Source organism: Budorcas taxicolor, chromosome 5 (assembly GCF_023091745.1).
Source record: "Budorcas taxicolor isolate Tak-1 chromosome 5, Takin1.1, whole genome shotgun sequence".
In the NCBI taxonomy this organism is placed as follows: Eukaryota; Metazoa; Chordata; class Mammalia; order Artiodactyla; family Bovidae; genus Budorcas; species Budorcas taxicolor.
Genome location: NC_068914.1, coordinates 122,377,432 through 122,396,884, shown reverse-complemented (window position 1 = coordinate 122,396,884; position 19,453 = coordinate 122,377,432). Strand labels below are relative to the sequence as shown.

Here is a 19,453-nt window from a genome sequence, read left to right as displayed (position 1 = left end):
TGTATCACATTTTGTTTATTAATTATCAGCTGATATACATCTGGACTGGGTTCAATTTGGGACTGTTCTGAATAAGCTGGTATGAACATTCATGTACAAGTACTTAAATGAATGTATGTTTTCAATTCTCTTGGGTACTAGAAGTGTAACTGCTTGGTGATATAGTAAGTATACACAATTTTATTAAAAAAACTGACAAACTAGTTTCCAAAGTGTTTGTATCACTTTGAATTCTAACCAAGCAATAAATATCTGTGATTTAAATTTGAAAGGACTTAAGAAATTGAGATGGTTATTCATACTCAAATATTTTTAAAAAGGAAGTAACAAAAATGTTTACCAGCTTCCAGTGAGTTTTCATTATCCTAAACTAGTACACAAAATTATGTACTTCATGTCCAGACATTTGTACTTGGTCATCTGGTCAAAGCCTACTTACAAAGCCAAAAGGACTCTCTCTCTCCAGATCAATTCCAGATCGGTAGACAACAATGTTTCCAAAGACTATGGAGCCAAACCATTCCTATTTTCTTAAGCAGGTCTGGTAAATAAGCTTCGATATTAACAATGTGTGGATTTAGGTTTCCTAAACAGAATGGGTACTACCATGCACAACAGAGAACTGAACCCCAGAACAGTCAAGCACTAGTCTATATAGCTCTGTTCCCAAATCATAGTGAATTGCCACCTCAAAACTCACCATAGGTTCCATTTTAGTGAGTACAATTAAACAAGAGCTGCTTCTAACAGAACAAAACAAAGCTATCATTCTGCCAATGAATCCAGTATTGTCAGACACGTACGTTCTGATGGACTGACGCAGTTTTGGCCCTTGATATCATACTAAACTCCTAGACATAAAGTTTAGTATTTACTGCATAAGTCCAGAGTAGAGAAAACTCACATGTTGTTCCTACCACTGCTTTCTCACTACCTTCCAAAAGGTCCCAAAAGTACAAGGATGACTGCTCCATCTGGTCTTCAACACTGACAAGGAAAAGCAGCAGTAGAAAAAGTGGTTTTAGAGGCACATGGAGCAGAACAATTTATACAATATCAACAATTAAGACATTCAATGCTCATTTTGTGTTTTTTTACTCTCTGGAAATAAAAAATTGAAATTGTATAAAAGATGACTAAATGCCCATTTATGGACTTCATATATAAGCATTTTTCCTTAAAACAACTAAAATAAAGATTTTACCAAATACAGCCATTAAGGAATAGACTCAAAAAGAGTTTAAAGCAATCATTCGTTACCAAGTATACATTCTAGATAAAAGAACAGTGGATTGGAAATATTAAGAACTACATCAGACTTTAAAAAGCGGCTCATTTTTCAAATTAGGTTTCATTTACATTTCAAATATTAAAGAAAGCTTTATTCCCTGGATCTACCAAAGTGAAGCATTAGAAGGAAGCAACCAAATAGATGATGATGGTGGAGTAGATTATCAGGTAGGAATAAGTAAATAAATAAATATATGGCTATATATAGGTAATTAAAGAGCTTTATAAGGTTTTTCCCTAAACTGATAGGGTAATTTCTAATAACAGTTGAAACTAACTCTGCTTTTGCATGGCTAACAAACACAGCATTGAAACGACCTGAATCTAACAAATCAAAAGCAAAGAGCTCTGCTCAATAGCTGATTTACTCCATATTCCATTTAAGCAAAAACAGCAAATAGATAGCTGTAGAAGAAAAAAATTGAGATGCCTCAATTTGCTGTTTTTTTATTTTAAATTATCAAATTTATTCCTCAGTATTTGCTGCTGCTGCTAAGTCGCTTCAGTTGTGTCCGACTCTGTGCGACCCCATAGACAGCAGCCCACCAGGCTCCCCGTCCCTGGGATTCTCCAGGCAAGCATCCTGGAGTGGGTTGCCATATCCTTCTCCAATGCATGAAAGTGAAAAGTGAAGGGGAAGTCGCTCAGTCGTGTCCGACCCTCAGCGACCCCATGGATTGCAGCCTTCCAGGCTCCTTCATCCATGGGATTTTCCAGGCAAGAGTACTGGAGTGGGGTGCCACTGCCTCAGTATTTATTCACAGCAAAAGAAGAACACTAAATAATTCTAACTTTGACAGCTGAGTGATATGGATCAAGTTAAATTTCATTTACCTCCATTTAGGTACAGTAGTAAGGAGGCAAAGACTCTCAGTCATACAACAGTCTGACATAATTACAAAAAAATGTTTAAGAGTATATATAATTAGTATTATGGTTAATACCGGTATAAGCCTAAACTATCAGACATTTTAAAGATCAGTGTTACAATAAAGAAGCAGGTTAATGATACCATTCAAATTCACTTTCCTACTAGACAGTCTATCAACCTGGTGAGAGCCTGGACAGCCAATGTTTCCAATGCTGACTATATACGCTGAAAAGCTAAAGTGTCATGTGTCTTGTTTTAGGAAAACATTTTTATTAACTTACCTCAGACTTTCATTTCTTTCAGGACAGGTCAGTTTTGAAAATTTAATGAGGTAGTCAAGTTCTTTTAAAGGCAAATACACTGCACCATTCAAGCCCCCTTTGAAGTCTTTCTGGACGTGTTCCTGCATCAAGTTCTGTAATACATACTGAACTTGAAGTATAGTGCGAAGCTTTTTCTTCTCAGCCTCAAGTTTTAGCATGTGCTCCCTTCTCTGGGCTTTCTTCTGCGCTTTAAGTAGCTGTTAAGACAAATGTAATTAAGGCGAGCAACTCTCCACAATCCATATTAGCAATCTAGTCTGTGCTGGGTGCGCTGCTCAGTCGCTTCAGTCATGTCCAGCCCTTTGCAACCCACGGACTGTGGCCCACCAGGCTCCTCAGTCCACAGGATTTTCCCAGGAAGAAGACTAGAGCAGGTTGCCATTTCCTACTCCAGCGAATCTTCCTAACCCAGGGATTGAGCCCCCATCTCTTGCATCTCCTGCATTGGCAGGTGGATTCTTTACCACTGTGCTACCTGGAAAGCCTTCCATTAGTCTACAAAAGTCTAATCCCAAAGAGTTGAGGCTGGATAATAAATCTCTAACACTGACTGTGAAACTGACAAGATCACCAGGTACTAAGCTAGTTTGTCTCAGTGCAATAGAGCTGCTGCTGCTAAGTTACTTCAGTCGTGTCCAACTCTGTGTGACCCCATAGATGGCAGCCCACCAGGCTCCCCCATCCCTGGGATTCTCAAAGCAAGAACACTGGAGTGGGTTGCCATTTCCTTCTCCAATGCATGAAAGTGAGAAGTGAAAGTGAAATCGCTCAGTCATGTCCGACTCTTAGCGAGAGCTGAGGAAGTCCAAATATGTGACTCCCAACTCCAGGCTGAATCCAGTACCTCTGTTATCATCATGAGAAGCAAAATATCTATCATTAATGTCCATATAATCCCAAGGTTTTACTTTTCCATATCATGTATACCAAGCCTTTTTAGGCTAAGTATTTTAAGAAAATGCTTCAGTTTAATTTTGGGGTTGTTTTTTTGATCTCATTTTCTAGGGGAAGTATATTTAAACTAAAGTGGCTAATTTTCAACCAACCAAAAATGACTGGCTAAAACATGAAGAATTGAAAACCAAACAGAAATAAAATGTCTTACAAATGCCAGAAAAACAGCCACAGCACATAGGGATTTTTTAAGCAAAATTGAGAGATATTTTCAAATGTTGTCAGTCTGGATAGAGCTGTATCTTCCAATATTTAGTTGACAAAATACATATGGAAAATTAGCAGAATGTAAGTTTTCCCTCAAATGAATATGTGTGTATGTACAGACTGAGTAGCTTAGAGTCTACTCGAAAGCTCACAACTATAATACTTTAAAGTCTGACATAATATGTGGGTCCCAAAAGTGACTGCTCATTTATAAAACACCAATAATAAAAAGTACCATCTATTTCCTCTGAGAAACCTAAATGGTTTTTTCTCCCCAAAATTGTTTTTCTGTCTGTAATGTTTCCATCATACTGGATATTCTCCAAGGCATGAAAATTAAGGGAACAGAAAAAAAATTTTTTTCGATTTTTCCTATAAATGAATTAAAGTACTTTGATTCAGCATCAATATTCAAAACTCTACAAAAAAAGATGTTCATAAATCCTAATCAACTAAGATGGTGGTAAAAAAAAAAAAACCCTCATGAAAAAAATTCATTATGGCATTATTAATTCCTTTCTACAGGGTATGAACACCAACTATGACTTGTACTACTACCAGGGATAAGAGACAATGGGTGAAGATAAAATGTTGAGAGTGAGAAACAGACTGGTTGCGGGTTATGTGAACAAGGGAATTTTCTCCAGCCTTTGCAAAGGCTCAGCAAAGCTTTTTCCAAGACCTCAATATGGACCTCAATAGCACTTATCAAACTCAGTTTCTGCTTGAGAGGGGGGAAAGACAAAACAGGTGGTAATTCTAGCTCCCCAAGACAGTGGGATTCCCTTGGACACAAACTCATGGTGGTATAAGAAAACACAAAGGTGCTGAGGACACTTTGGGACTGTATCACATGATTACCTCACACCTCTCTTTAGCCATCTCCCAGGGTTGGATTAGGTGTTCTTATCGCTCAGGTCACACTGAACCTCCCCTATCAAAGTATCTATTGCATTAAATGTTTATCTTTCTCTTGAACTGCATCCCCCTTAGGCTTCAGCTCCATGATGACAGGGACTCTATCTCTGTCGTTCACCAGTATATCACTAGGACCCAACATAGACTCTGACATGTGACAGGACCTCAAATATTTATTGATTTAATCAATCAAGTAAGAAATACGTTTTCTTCCAGATCTCCTAGGAAGAAAAGCTGTGACAAATCTAGACAGCGTATTAAAAAAAAGCAGAGACAGAACTTTGCCAACAAACGTCCATATAGTCAAGAGTATGGTTTTTCCAGTAGTCATGTACAGATGTGGGAGAAGGAAATGGCAACCCACTTCAGTACTCTTGCCTGGAGAATCCCCATGGACAGAGGAGCCTGGGAGGCTACAGTCCACGAGGTCGCAAGAGTCAGACACAACTTAGTGAGTAAACTACCACCACGTACAGATGTGAGAGTTGGACCATAAAGAAGGCTGAGCATCAAAGAACTGATGCTTTCGAACTGTGGTGCTGGAGAAGACTCTTGAGATTCCCTTGGACAGCAAGATCAAACCAGTCAGTCCTAAAGAAAATCAACCCTGAATACTCATTGGAAGGACTGATGATGAAGCTGAAGTTCCAACACTTTGGCCATCTGATGTGAAGAGCTGACTCACTGGAAAAGACCCTGGTGCTGGGAAAGACTGAGGATAAGAGAAAGGGATGACAGAGAATGAGATGGTTGGATGGCATCAACTCAATGGACATAAGTTTGAGCAAATTCTGGGAGATAGTGAAGTACATGTGAGCCTGGCATGCTGTAGTCCATAGGGTCACAAACAGTCAGAATGACTTAGTAGCTGAATGACAACCAGGTTATAATCAGATATCACGCAAACCACTAACAGCAGCCTATTTCTCCTTATTGACGTGGAAACTAGTAAGTCAGGTTACTTATCTTCTTTCAGTTGCTGCTGCTGCTGCTAAGTCACACCAGTCGTGTCCGACTCTGTGCAACCCCACAGACGGCAGCCCACCAGGCTCCCCCATCCCTGGGATTCTCCAGGCAAGAACACTGGAGTGGGTTGCCATTTCCTTCTCCAATGCATGAAAGTGAAAAGTGAAAGTGAAGTCGCTCAGTCATGTCCGACTCTTCACGATCCCATGGACTGCAGCCTACCAGGCTCCTCTGTCTATGGGATTTTCCAGGCAAGAGTACTGGAGTGGGTTGCCATTGCTTTCTCCGTTCTTTCAGTTGAGGACCGGTTAAAAAGAAATGAAGTAGATTATTACCAACCAATAGTACCAAACCATAAAATTTATTTTCTGAACCATGACTCTGAATGATACATCCCTATCAAAGGACAAAGCTCATATCAAAAAAACAAAGAGATGTGGACTGAATAGGAAGGCTCCCAACTCTAATTTGAAGGGAAAGAAGAAAATGTTACACAAACTACAAACAGGCTATCTCATAGCAGAGGTCTAACAAAAGAAAACCTTGATTAAAAAAAAAAAATTCCCCAATAGGCTGAAAGATGAAAATAAAACAGTGAAACTCCATAGTGCCTGGCACATGGATGATGTTTAAAACAAGATTTAAATCTAAAAAGAACACCGTACACTGAAAAAAAACACCTGGGGAGAAAATTAAAATTTGATAGGGTTAACTCTGAGAAAAGAGTTAACAGAAATTATTAAGTATTATAGAAATATACTTCAAACCTCCAACCAGCAGGTAAACATAAAGATCTTTCTTTTAGCACAATGGACCAAAACTAAATCAACTCAACATATTGGGAGAGGGGTAAATCAATCACATGTATCAGAAAAAAAAAAGACTTAAAAACACTTAAAAACTTTTAATTCCTCTAGTACTGAAAACAGCCTACAGGAATTAAAAGTTTTTAAAATAATAAAATAGTCTAGAGGAACTTCCCTGGTAGCCGAGTGGTTAAGACTCCACCCTTCCAATGCAGGGGGCACGGGTTTCATCCCTGATTAGGGAAGTAAGATCCCACATGCCACGTGGTATAGCCAAAAAAATAAATATAATAAAATAGCCTAGAAATACTTAACTTTGTGTTGGAGCCAACAAAAAGTATTAAAATTAAGTAATGAAAAGTGAACGTGAGTTAAAGTGCCCTATGGATAACAAAGCTAATATCATCTTCATTTCAGTCACTCAGTCGTGTTCGACTCTTTGCGACCCCATGGACTGCAGCACACCAGACTTCACTGTCCTTCATCAACTTCCAGGGTTCACTCAAACTCATGTCTATCAAGTCAGTGATGCCATCCAGCCATCTCATCCTCTGTCATCCCCTTCTCCTCCTGCCCCCAATCCCTCCCAGCATCAGAGTCTTTTCCAATGAGTCAACTCTTTGCACCAGGTAGCCAAAGTATTGGAGTTTCAGCTTTAGCATCAGTCCTTCCAAAGAACACCCAGGGCTGATCTCCTTCAGAATGGACTGGCTGGATCTCCTTGCAGTCCAAGGGACTCTCAAGAATCTTCTCCAACACCACAGTTCAAAAGCATCAATTCTTCGGTGTTCAGCTTTCTTCACAGTCCAACTCTCACATCCATACATGACCACTGGGAAAACCATAGCCTTAACTAGATGGACCTTTGTTGGCAAAGTAATGTCTCTGTTTTTTAATATGCTATCTAGGTTGGTCGTAACTTTTCTTCCAAGGAGTAAGCATCTTTTAATTCATGGCTGCAGTCAGCATCTTCAGTGATTTTGGAGCCCAAAAACATAAAGTTTAACACTATTTCCACTGTTTCCCCATCTATTTCCCATGAAGTGATGGGACCAGATGCCATGATCTTCGTTTTCTGAATGTTGAGCTTTAAGCCAACTTTTTCGCTTTCCTCTTTCACTTTCATCAAGAGGCTTTTTAGTTCCTCTTCACTTTCTGCCATAAGGGTGGTGTCATCTGCATAACTGAGGTTATTGAGATTTCTCCGGGCAATCTTGATTCCAGCTTGTGTTTCTTCCAGCCCAGTGTTTCTCATGATGTACTCTGCATAGAAGTTAACTAAGCAGGGTGACAATATACAGCCTTGATGTACTCCTTTTCCTATTTGGAACCAGTCTGTTGTTCCATGTCCAGTTCTAACTGTTGCTTCCTGACCTGCATGCAGATTTCTCAAGAGGCAGGTCAGGTGGTCTGGTATGCCCATCTCTTTCAGAATTTTCCACAGTTTATTGTGATCCACACAGTCCAAGGCTTTGGCTTGGTCAATAAAGCAGAAATAGATGTTTTTCTGGAACTCTCTTGCTTTTTCAATGATCCAGTGGATGTTGGAAATTTGATCTCTGGTTCCTCTACCTTTTCTAAAACCAGCTGGAACATCTGGAAGTTCACAGTTCACGTATTGCTGAAGCTTGGCTTGGAGAATTTGGAGCATTACTTTACTAGCATGTGAGATGAGTGCAACTGTGCCATAGTTTGAGCATTCTTTGGCATTGCCTTTCTTTGGGATTGGAATGAAAACTGACCTTTTCCAGTCCTGTGGCCACTGCTGAGTTTTCCATATTTCCTGGCATATTGAGTGTAGCACTTTCACAGCATCATCTTTCAGGATTTGAAATAGCTCAACGGGAATTCCATCACCTCCACTAGCTTTGTTCCTAGTGATGCTTTCTAAGGCCCACTTGACTTCACATTCCAGGATATCTGGCTCTAGGTGAGTGATCACACCATCGTGATTATCTTGGTCGTGAAGATCTTCTTTGTACAGTTCTTCTGTGTATTCTTGCCACCTCTTCTTAATATCTTCTGCTTCTGTTAGGTCCATACCATTTCTGTCCTTTATCGAGGCCATCTTTGCAAATATCATCTTAGACTTGCATTAACAGAAGTGTTCAGAAACAGAAGGAAGTATCTCTATACTAGGCTATTTTAGATTTCACACTACCTTTTAAAAGTCAGACATCCAGAAGAGAGCAACTCAGAATTATATAATACAAAGATTAAGATGGTAGATGTCGTCAACTTCAGAATATTTTGTGGTATTTTGTTTTTGATCCCAGAGGAATGGAGAAGCGAATTTTAATTCACTGTACAAGAAAGTATCCAAAAAGTAGAAAAGCCTATGAGACATTCTCCCTACCCCAGAATGAATTCAGCAAAATATTTCCTCAGTTATTAGAACAGGATCTCTAAAGGTCCATCTTTCTAAAACTAAGACTCTAAAACAATGAAGAATACCTATTAATGAAAGCTTAAGACTTCATATTAATTACTGGTTAAATTAATAGGAGAAAAAAACTTGAATTGCCAATATAGAGTAATTCACACTATATCAGTGAGACCACACTTAACTCTATTTAAATTATGAACCATAAATTTTCCTAGTAATTACTGTCATGCCGTCAATAAGGATCTACCAATTCTATGTTTCATCATATGTCAAATAATGCTAAACACACAAGCCAATATTATATAAATTTTCAAGCCCACATTGTAAAATACTTTATAAACAAATCATTCAAAAAGTTTTCCTTCCACTTCTCAGTGATTTCTATAATTCCATAGTGAAATAATATACATTTGATAATGAATACTTTATTCACAACGTCTCATATTCAGATAACATTTGTATTGAGTTCTTCAGTGGCTATCCTCCACCCCACCTGCCAGAATAAAAAGTCAGCAGGAATTAGATGAACAATAACCAAGCACCATTATCAGACACTAACATTTTCTTCAAGATCAGTAATTAAGCTGGTTTTAAGAAAAGCAAAAAAAAAATATATATATATATATATACTCACATCTTGGCTCAGTCCAGAAAAGGTTTTCTGAAGCTCCTTGGCAAATTCTAAGTTATGTAGCACTTCTTCATATTTCTCAACTGCTTCCTACCAAACCAAATAAGAAAACATCAATTCTGTGAATTTCCAAGTACAATATGTCAAAATAAGTGCTCCTTGATAACAGTAGAAGAGAGTTAACACTTTAGGAACTAGCCATTTACTACACATGGGCTTCCCGGGTGGCATAGTAGTAAAGAATCTGCCTGCCAATGCAGGAGACACAAGAGATGCAGGTTTAATCCCTGGATCAGGAAGATTCCCTGGAGAAGGAAATGGCAATCCACTCCAGTATTCTTGCCTGGAAAGTTCCATGGACAGAGGAGCCAGGCAGGCTTCAGCCCATGAGGTTGCAAAGAGTCAGACACGACTAAGTACACATTTACTATACATACTCAAAAAAGTGAGGAGAAAGTATTTAGTAGAAGTTACATAAAGTTAAATTCAAAAATTCAACTTTTATGCTAGAAATCTGAACCATAATAATAATAATGAAGTTGACTATCCATAAAAGTCTAAGGTCAGAGAGGCCTGAGGGTTTCAAGAACACTGAACCTACAGGATTCCTCTGTCAATATTCATTCACTACACAAATATATTACCCAAGTAGCACAGTGAGAGTCACAGATGAAGCAACCTCAAGAAATGTACACTATGGTAGGAAAAACTTGTAAATAATTACCTATAACAACAAAGCAAGCATTATAACAGAAATATTGCAAATTTGGAGGGTATGCCATGTGGCTTGCCAGATCTCAGTTCCCTGACCAGGGACTGAACCTGGGTCCCTGGCAGTGAAAGCAGAGTCACAAACACTGGACTACTAGGGAATTCCCTGTAAATTTAAAGAGGCAAATTTTTCTTTGCAATTTCACAGATGAAGAAAGTAAATAATTAGAGAAGGGGCAGGTTTCTATGGACTTTACTTCAAATCTACACGGAAGAACAAAGGGCCAGTACAAAACAGAATAAGATGGAGAACTCATCTAATCAGATAAAGACATATTACAAAGCCTCTACAGTTAAAATAGTGTAATATTCCACTTCTGAATATCTACCCAAAAGAAATGAAAGTATATACCCACCTAAAGACTTGTAGACAAATTTATACAGCACATTATTTATTACAGCCCCAAATAAAAACAATCCAAATATCCAGCAACTTTGGACAGATACAAAGCAATCTATCAGAATCATTATTTTATAAGATGAGAACTGAACAGAGGAAGGACAGGGTGAAAGAAAAAACATCTTTTTTAACATTTCCTAATTTCTAAATTATGTGAATTACTTCCAATTTTAAAAAACTAAACTTAAGGGCTTTTTAATTAAGTACTATAGTACTGACAACAGGTCTCTGAGGGCTCAGATTATATATATATATATATTTTTTTTTCTGACTTATCTGCATTTTCTAAATTTCTGCCTGAAGTATATATTCCTTGTACGAGATGTTATTTCTCAAAAGTACTGCTAACTATATAATCACATCTAAAAACCTAATATTCAATCATTTTATATTTAGTAAATCTGTATGTAATATTTAAATACCTACCATATGCAATAAACCATTCTAGTAATAGGAAAACAGCAGTAAGCAGACAAAATCTCTACTTTAACAGAACTTACACTGCAAGGGAAGAAGAGATAAAACTTTAGTTTGTCAGAGAAGCACTTTTATTAAAAAAATTAAAGAAAGGAAAGGAGCAAAGGAGTGTTATCAGGACAGGCCTTACTGAGATGACCTTCAAAGAAAATGCTGAAGGAGGTTGGGAACGGAGCCATTTAGACATCTGGGGGAAAAGCACCCCAGGCAGTAAGAAGAGCACAGCAAAACCCTGAAGTAGCAGTGCGGCTGCGATATGTGAGCACAGAAGAAGGCCTGTGTTGCTGGGATGAAGCCAGGAAGAGAGAAGTGTTGGAAATGCAATGAAAATGTAAAAGGAAATAGGCAGCACAATTTGTCTGTAGGGCCTTACAGGCCATTCTGAGGTTCACTGGTGGCTCAGATGGTAAAGAATCCGCCTGCAATACCGGAGACCCAGGTTCAATCCCTGGGTTGGGAAGATGCCCTGGAGAAGGGAATGGCTACCCACTCCAGTATTCTTGCCTGGAGAATTCCATGGACAGAGGAGCCTGGCAGGCTACAGTTCATGCGGTCCCACAAAGTCAGACACGAATGACTGACTAACACTTTACTATATATCACAGGACATTCTGCACATGATGGGAACCAATAGTGGGGGACTTCTGAGCAGAGGACTGATATCTGACTTGTTTTTGAACAGGACTACAGAGGCTACCGGTGGCTCAGTGGTAAAAAACCTGCCTGCCAATGCAGCATATATGAGTTTGATCCCTGGGTCAGGAAGATCCCCTGGAGAAGGAAATAGCAACCTGCTCCAGTTTTTTTGCCTGAAGAACCCCAGGGACAGAGGAGCCTGGCTGGCAAGAAACCATGGGGTCGCCAAGAGTCAGACATGACTGAGTGAACACGGAGGCACACACACTGAGGCTACTATGTTAAGAACAGACTTGGAGGGAGAGCAGAAACAGAAAAACCTGTAAGGAAGCTGTTACAGTAATGCAGACGAAAGGTGATGTGGTGCGGAACAGGAAGGCAGAGGCAGAATTTATGAGAAATGGTCTGTTTCTGAATTTATTTTGAAGGAGGAATTGACCACACACTTGCTGATGGGCTAGATACAAGGTGTGAGGAGAAAAATGAGAAATTCTCCAAGGTTTTGAGTGAAACCATCCTTCTAGTAAATCAGGCTGGTAACTGATACAGTGAAGGTTAAAGGAGAACAAGTTTTGCGGAGCAAAATGAAGTAAAAGGCAACTGGACATAGGAATCTAGAGTTCAGAGAACTGCTCTATTGACAATATAAATTTGGAGTCTGTCAGGTATCACTCAAGCAATCAAAGTTAATACTATAGAAGCAACATATAGTAGCTTGTGTATCTCAGACTAGTGAGATTAAAGTTCACCTGGCTGGAGCTCCTCAACATTTCTTAGAGAGCTACCATAAGAATCACCAGCCTCCCCATTCCCATCCCCTATGTTTCCCCAAAGACAAAAACACGTAACAGAACACTTTCTCCGAGGGTATTTAGACAGAGGTTTCATCACTTTAAAGGTTAATGAACACACCATGACTACTTAAAAACAAAACCATGTTGAAATGCTGAATGTCCAGCTAAGTCCTTTCACCAGCCATCTGAGCACATCATTCTCAGAACTCGACAATTCAAATCTGTGTCTCAGCAAAACAGAAATTCACTACATCACAAAAATTCTAGGTCAGTGAAGAAGAGCCAACATGGCAAGGAAAAAGTCCTTGAATACCAGTACCTGCAATTCACAACCAAACACTTTAAATAACATAAAAGACAATAGATCCACATGCTAGATCAAATAACTTTTAGATTAATTTTGTGCTCTTAGCCAGGAAGTGTGATCAGATCAAAAAGGCAAACATCAATAAAGCATTTTAAAATGTTTCCATACTGTAAAAACTATCGTTCATGCTATTAGATAAAACTTGCAATTACTAGGTATACCATGGGCAACGTAAAGAGTATTTTTAACTGTCATAAACAGTAAATATTTAAAGGCCCAATATCTATCAGATAAACATGACTCCTAAGAAGGAACACACCAATACAGGATAGAAAAGCAGGGAGATACCATCAAAGGAATTAAGGAGAAGCAACTAGAGAAAACTAAGGCAAGCTGTAGTAGTTACCCTTTTACATTTTAGAGCAGAGAGATGTCAGGTTTAGAATATGTGAGTAAAGAGTAGAAAGCTAGGTGATTCCCTGCTCTTCTCCTTCAGTCCACTCTAGAGAAAGTTTAATTAAATCCATACATTATCGCTTTGTGATTACCTACATCTTCACTCTTATTTGGCAACACACACCCCCATCCATATACTATCTACTAGTGCAAAAGTAAAGTCAAAAATATAAGACCTGATAGGTGAAGACAAAGTCTTTGGAAAAACCCAGTGGACTCTCACTCTTCCTTTTTAGCCTATCAAATCTTTCAGTTCAGTTCAGTCACTCAGTCATGTCCGACTCTTTGCAACCCCACGAACCACAGCACGCCAGGCCTCCCTGTCCTTCACCAACTCCCGGAGTCCACCAAAACCCATGTCCATTGAGTCAGTGATGCCATCCAACCATCTTATCCTCTGTCATCCCATTCTCCTCCTGTTCTTTGGTCTCCCCCCAAATTCATCTAGTCTTATTAAGAAAATAAGTCTGACCAAAGGATCAGAAACCACTTACCAACTGGTCTGGATTAAGATGCTCTCCATTTTTCAGGCGATCTTTGTAATCTTCCAGTTTGAGCTACAAAAGAGAAAACTTGTATCTACCACAATCTGATACAAAATTCTGAAACAAACTAAATACCAGACTGTTTCTCATGAAAACAAAGTTCTTGCAGTAAACTACCAATCTATAAGAATAACATTTTAGTACAAGGTAAGAGGCAATTGTAGATGAATTCTAGTCAGGAAAAAAAAAAAACATTATACACAATCAACACTAGTCTGGAATTACAAAACTTAAGTGGTAATAAACCCTTTTTCTCTTAATGGCCTCTGTAACTAGATTACATGACACATCAGGATTTAACAAATAAATCATACGCCCCTAACCCAATGGTGCTCAATCAGGGGCAATTTTGTCCCCCAAGGACACATGACAATGTCTGGAAGTATCTCTGGCTATCACCACTCGGGGGATAGGGAGGAAGTGGGTGCCACTGGAATCCTGAGGGTAGAGGCCAGGCCACTATAGAATGCTACAGTGCATCCTACAGTGCAAAGGACAGCCCCCCACAACAAAGAGCTATCCAGCACAAAATGGGGCAATAGCATTTGTGAGGCTGAGGAGTCCTGCTTAAATGGTTACCTGTTGAATTATGTGAGCATTTGTCCAATGAAACTTCATAATGGAAGTACAGAAATGTAATATATTTTTTTCTAGAATTATAGCAGCCTCAACTTGAAGCCATTTTTCATTTTAAAAAATCTGATATTTAGGTAAATAAATGACAAATAAATTGCATTTATTGTCCAAATAATGACATGACCCTTTATGGTATTCTAAAAGCAATTTTAGGCACCTTCTATGTTTGCTTTATAGCTTTAAAATACTTTATCAGAAGCTTGAAACAAATGTATGAGTACTGACAAGATTGGTATTCAAAATTAAAGGGGTACTATAGTTCAGCTGAAGAATATAATTATACATATATTACACATATATATGTAGTTCCTCCACCTGGGTAAGACATTTACGAGTCTAACAAAAGATCCCACTTAGAACAGATCCTGCTTTGACTCTAACTTCCCACAGTGGCAGGGGATTTGTGCTGACCCAGGCACACTCACCTTATCATGCTCATGATCAACTGCATGCATGCAAAAGACAACAGCTGAGAACTAAGGCTGCAGAGAAGCTACCAGTAACTGGCCCTTTTCCACTATCTTCCTAGTGTGTGAGGGTGGGGAGGTGGGGAACGGGAACGGAAAGGAACAGGGTCAACCAAACTCTTGAAAATCTCTTCACCCTCCTCCATCAAAAGCAACTTTCCTAGATTTAACTAGGTCTTGGCATAGAAATATTCACAAGTTCCTCGGTCCAGATAGTAACTCACCTACTATCACAAGCAAAAGAGAATCATGACACAACAAAGCTATGTGCAGTACCATTTCACAGGCTACATGACTCAGGAAATGAGGAATGATCTGGATCTTTACATCAGCATTTACTGTCACATCAGGCTGGTTACAACCTGCGTATCTTTACAAGGCTCTCTACAATGCTTTCACCAACCAATCTGAAACAATCACCTAGCAACACAAAAATTAGTGCTAAAACATCTTCTGGCTCTGCCATCGTTAAAGCTTCCAGTGACTGCAGCAGTTATACTGCAATATCAAATGCTGCAGAAAGTCACAAGGAAAACAAGCTTAAAAAAAAAAGGAACACTATTCATTTATGAAAAGAAATATTAATACTACATGCAAGGAATTAATCTGACCTAAAGTAGCTACCTCTTCAAATATTTCAACAGTAGCATGCATAATAATTTTACTATGAAGAATATTTTTATTCAGTTATTCTGGCAAATCAAATATAAAGTGTTTAATACAGTTAGTATTTAGCCCACTTGTACATTTTCAGCCAACTAAATCTCAAGGTTACTTAAATCTTCAGGAAACAAATCTTTAGGAAGAATACCTCTGAGCCCTGATAGAAAGTAAAAATGCAAGTTCCTTAACTCTAATTTAACATGGTGTATATACAGGGCTGGGTGGGGAAAAAAAGTTACCTTCTTTTTCTCGATGTTTCTGATTTTGTGTTTAAGACATATGAGTCCATTATCAATATATGTCTCATATGCTTGGGAAGGAGAGGCAGCAGAGCTGAGAGCAGACTGCAAGGGGCTCATCGCCCGCTGGCTTTCCCCATGCTGACTGTGGTTCACTTGGGGCTTGGCTGACTTCATTGTCCTCTGTTTTCCCTCCTCTGAATGGCCTGAAGGTGACTGGTAACCAAAAGGAGATGAAGAGAGTTGCACCATTGAAACAGATGAGGCTGAAAGAGGGAAGGGAAAAAAAAAAAGTTAGGAATAAAACTAAACTATGACTAGAGGCTTTAAATTCCCTGAAAAGTCTAGACCCACGTCCCCCAAAATTCTCTTCCACAGAAGTGAGCTCAAAACTTAATGTTGTTTTAAACACTGTACTTTCATTTCACCACCTTGACGGCAGTTCGTGCCAAGCACTGGCGCCTATGGGGGATGTTTCCAGAAATTCAATTTCCCACATAGGAAGAACTGCTAATCAAACAGTGGCTTCAGAGCTGAGGGCGACCCACATTCTGAATAATTTCTATGGTCAAGTGATGACACACACAAAAAATAAGCCTTCCCCATCCGGACAAGGCAGCCAGCCATTCGAAACTCTTCACATTATATCTCACCCCCAGCCCCAACCCCAATCACTAACAACCACATTTAAAAGAAAATCCCAAACACACACAATTCTTTCAGAGCTCTCTTTCACTAAGTGCGGAGAAACTTCTTGAACAAGAATGCTAACTTCCCTTTGATTGCTCCGGGGCCTACAAGGCAAGCTCGTCACTACTGGACACTGGAGCGAGGTACTCTCAAGCTGCGACCTCTTCGAGTTGGTGTTCAGTTTTGTTTAAACCAACCCATAACCACTCACACGTCAACCGGTTTAAGGGCGCATCCTAGCGAGCCTTACTTACACCGCCCGACCGTGGCCCTTGCTCCCCCTCCAGCCCCGCGCATCGGCGCTAATCTCCCCACTCCCCTTGAGGAGCATCCCCAGAGCAAGGACAAAACAGGCCCCAGGCCCCCGCAAGGCCCGCGCCAGAGGCGCTTCTACGAGGCGGGCCCTCGGCCCTCCGAGGGCAGCGACCCCCACCCTCCCACAGTCGTCCGGTCGCCGAAGCAGCGGGCCGGGGCCACTTCTGCAGGTGCCTCTAGGAAGCCGATCTGCGTAAGACGCACGGGCCACCTGCCCGCCAGGGCCGCGCCCCAAGGATGCAGAGCCGTCCTGCACTCCAGGCAGCGGTCGCCCAACCCTGTCCACCCTCGCCGGCCGGCCACTTGCCCCCGCCGCGCCGACTCAGGCAGCCGCAGCCTGGCTTCACCTCCGCAGGCCGCCGAGGCCGCTGCCGCCGCCGCCGCTGCCGCAGCCCGGGCCCGCCTTCGAAAGCCGGCGGGAGCCAGGAGAGCTGCGGAGGTGGACCGGCGCCACCCCGCACTCGTGTCTCCTCCTCCCGCCTTCCCCCTCGCCCCTCCCTGTCCTCGCAGGCGGCGTCTGCGGCACCAGGCACACCTCCGACTCAGCCGCTCTTGCCCAGGCCCGCTCGCGACGCCGTGGGGGGGGGGCCTATATAGGTGAGCCCCGCCCCCACGCGCGCGCCCCTCCTCCTTCCGGTGCCGGGCCCCACCGCCGCGGGCCTCCTCTGCGGGGAGAAGTCGTCGCGAGAGGGCGCGTTCTGCCCGCAATTGCGCAGATTGCGGGTCACCAGGTGGGCCCGCCGAGTTGTAGAGAGCCGGCGGGCCGCGAACTCCGCAGTTCTACGCGACCTTGCTGATTGCTGCCAGTAACTCTTGGCGTGACCTTGAGCAGGTGATTTGGATCACTCGAAAAGCGCAGAGAGCCCCTTGTGGAATTGCCAGTTAAACCGAACTTGAGCCTTTGATAGTTTAGGTGGGTAGTCTTGAAGTGCAGGCGTGCCTCTGCCCCTCACCTCCAGATTCCATCCTTCACTGTCGGATGGAGAGAAATCACCGTTTCCGCCGAAAACACTCATAGGGGCAGAATACTCCAAACTAGCATTGCCATAAAAACGATCTGGGTGACTCCGCAACCTTCAGTAATAAGATTTAGTTTATTTAGGCTGTGTCATTTGTTACTTTGAAACATTAATTCGTTGGCACTCAGAGAGAAAGCTAATAAAAATCTTAGTATAGTTGCATCAAATTAAGAGAAAAGGTTGGAAATACATCACTGTTTCTGAAGGAAGGGATGGTATTTCTCATACCAAAAGAGGAAAAGAAAGAGAGAAAAAACCCAGATATACCTACCATGTGTCTAGCTATTACACCAAAAAGAAATGTTTAGGTCCTGTACCTGGGACTCTGATTAAAATTATTTAGACTAGCAAGAGAAGAACATTGAAAAATCAGAAGTATAACCAAGGAAACAAAACTCCAACTTAAAAAATGTTGGGGAAACTCTCAACACAAAAATTATCATGATGTTTAACATTTCTTGATACAGGATTTTGCCATTTGTGGCATTCTTTTCAGTCTGTGTTGCGTTTTAGCTTTGAATCTCTGAATCCCACATGCGACCTTGAGGGTCGGACAAATAATAGGTTGTCCTTTTGTTTCATCGTTTATAACGAGAGATAGAACAAAGCTGTTGAACGTCAGGGGAGGAAGACTACGCCTTCATCCTTAAGAGAGCAAGAAAACAATGAACAAAGGTAAAAACATGTGAAGGACACACTTTTGTATCATTGAGTAGAAACAAAATTACAGCTCATTTTTATGCCTGTGGTAGCCTGAACTAATAGTGAATCGAAGAATGAACAGTATTTCTGACATACTAATCATTATATGTTTGTCTTCTAATTGACCAAGAATAAACTATCCTTTGGGTCATATAGATCTGGCCACGGATCCTAAATATTCCACTAAATGTAATAATTCTAAATAAATCTATGCTGTTGTATTTGCAAACATGATTCAGAAAATCAATCAAGAATGCAAAAGCAAAAATAATTAAATTTCAAGTCTGGTAAGGTAGTCTGTATAAGCACAGCATAACATTTGTAGGAGATTGTACCTAATAGATAATGTTGTGGTGATGTTTTCTGAAAAAAAATGGAAAAAATAATTCAGAAAAAAACCTTTTCTGCTAGAAAAGATCTTTAAAGCCAGTGAGTCCGGTTTATTCTGAAAGTACATGCCCCCTCAATTTTTATTTGTTAGTGATTTTCTTTGTTTTCCTCTCCCCATTCCCTATTTTCTACACCTTTATTTGCCTTGCAAACAGTGAGGAGTATTTTTGAAAAGCCACCTCCAAGATCAGCAATGAATTACTGTTTCAAATATGATTTTTAAAGTTGTTTCAAATCAATAAGGGAAGAACACATCCATTCAACAAATACATATTGTTATGTTAGCTAAACCAAGTATTTATTGTCCCATATGTCTTGGGTTGTGTTAGGGATATATTGGTGAGTGAGAGATATAGCCACTGACTTCATGGATGTGTGTGGGAATTCAATAAAAGCTGCAGGAATAAGTAGCAAAAACAATCAACTCAAAATAGATTAACAAAAATACTAAAGACTTTTAATGGATCATTTGATTTCTGTAAAAATTGGTCCACTTTACATCCCTTGAAAATGTGAAGATTTTAAGTATGCATTGTCTGGTAAACACACGGTTCCTGCAGGAATGGTTATGCTGTGCCTGCCTGCTCAGTCACT

General features: G+C 40.4%; 1 protein-coding gene across 1 annotated transcript in view; it reads right to left on the bottom strand.

The window, feature by feature from the left end:
* The window catches only part of CAPRIN2 (caprin family member 2), a 40,282-nt gene extending 24,260 nt beyond the window's left edge, over nucleotides 1–16,022 (bottom strand). Inside the window, exons 1-5 of the mRNA XM_052641367.1 lie at nucleotides 15,744–16,022; nucleotides 13,688–13,750; nucleotides 9,356–9,442; nucleotides 2,443–2,681; nucleotides 905–987 (exon numbers count right to left, since the gene is read on the bottom strand). Coding sequence (XP_052497327.1) covers nucleotides 905–987; nucleotides 2,443–2,681; nucleotides 9,356–9,442; nucleotides 13,688–13,750; nucleotides 15,744–15,995 — 724 coding nt within the window. The 5' untranslated portion in view covers nucleotides 15,996–16,022. The remainder of the gene's footprint in view (nucleotides 1–904; nucleotides 988–2,442; nucleotides 2,682–9,355; nucleotides 9,443–13,687; nucleotides 13,751–15,743) is intronic.
* Between the last annotated feature and the right edge of the window lie 3,431 nt (nucleotides 16,023–19,453).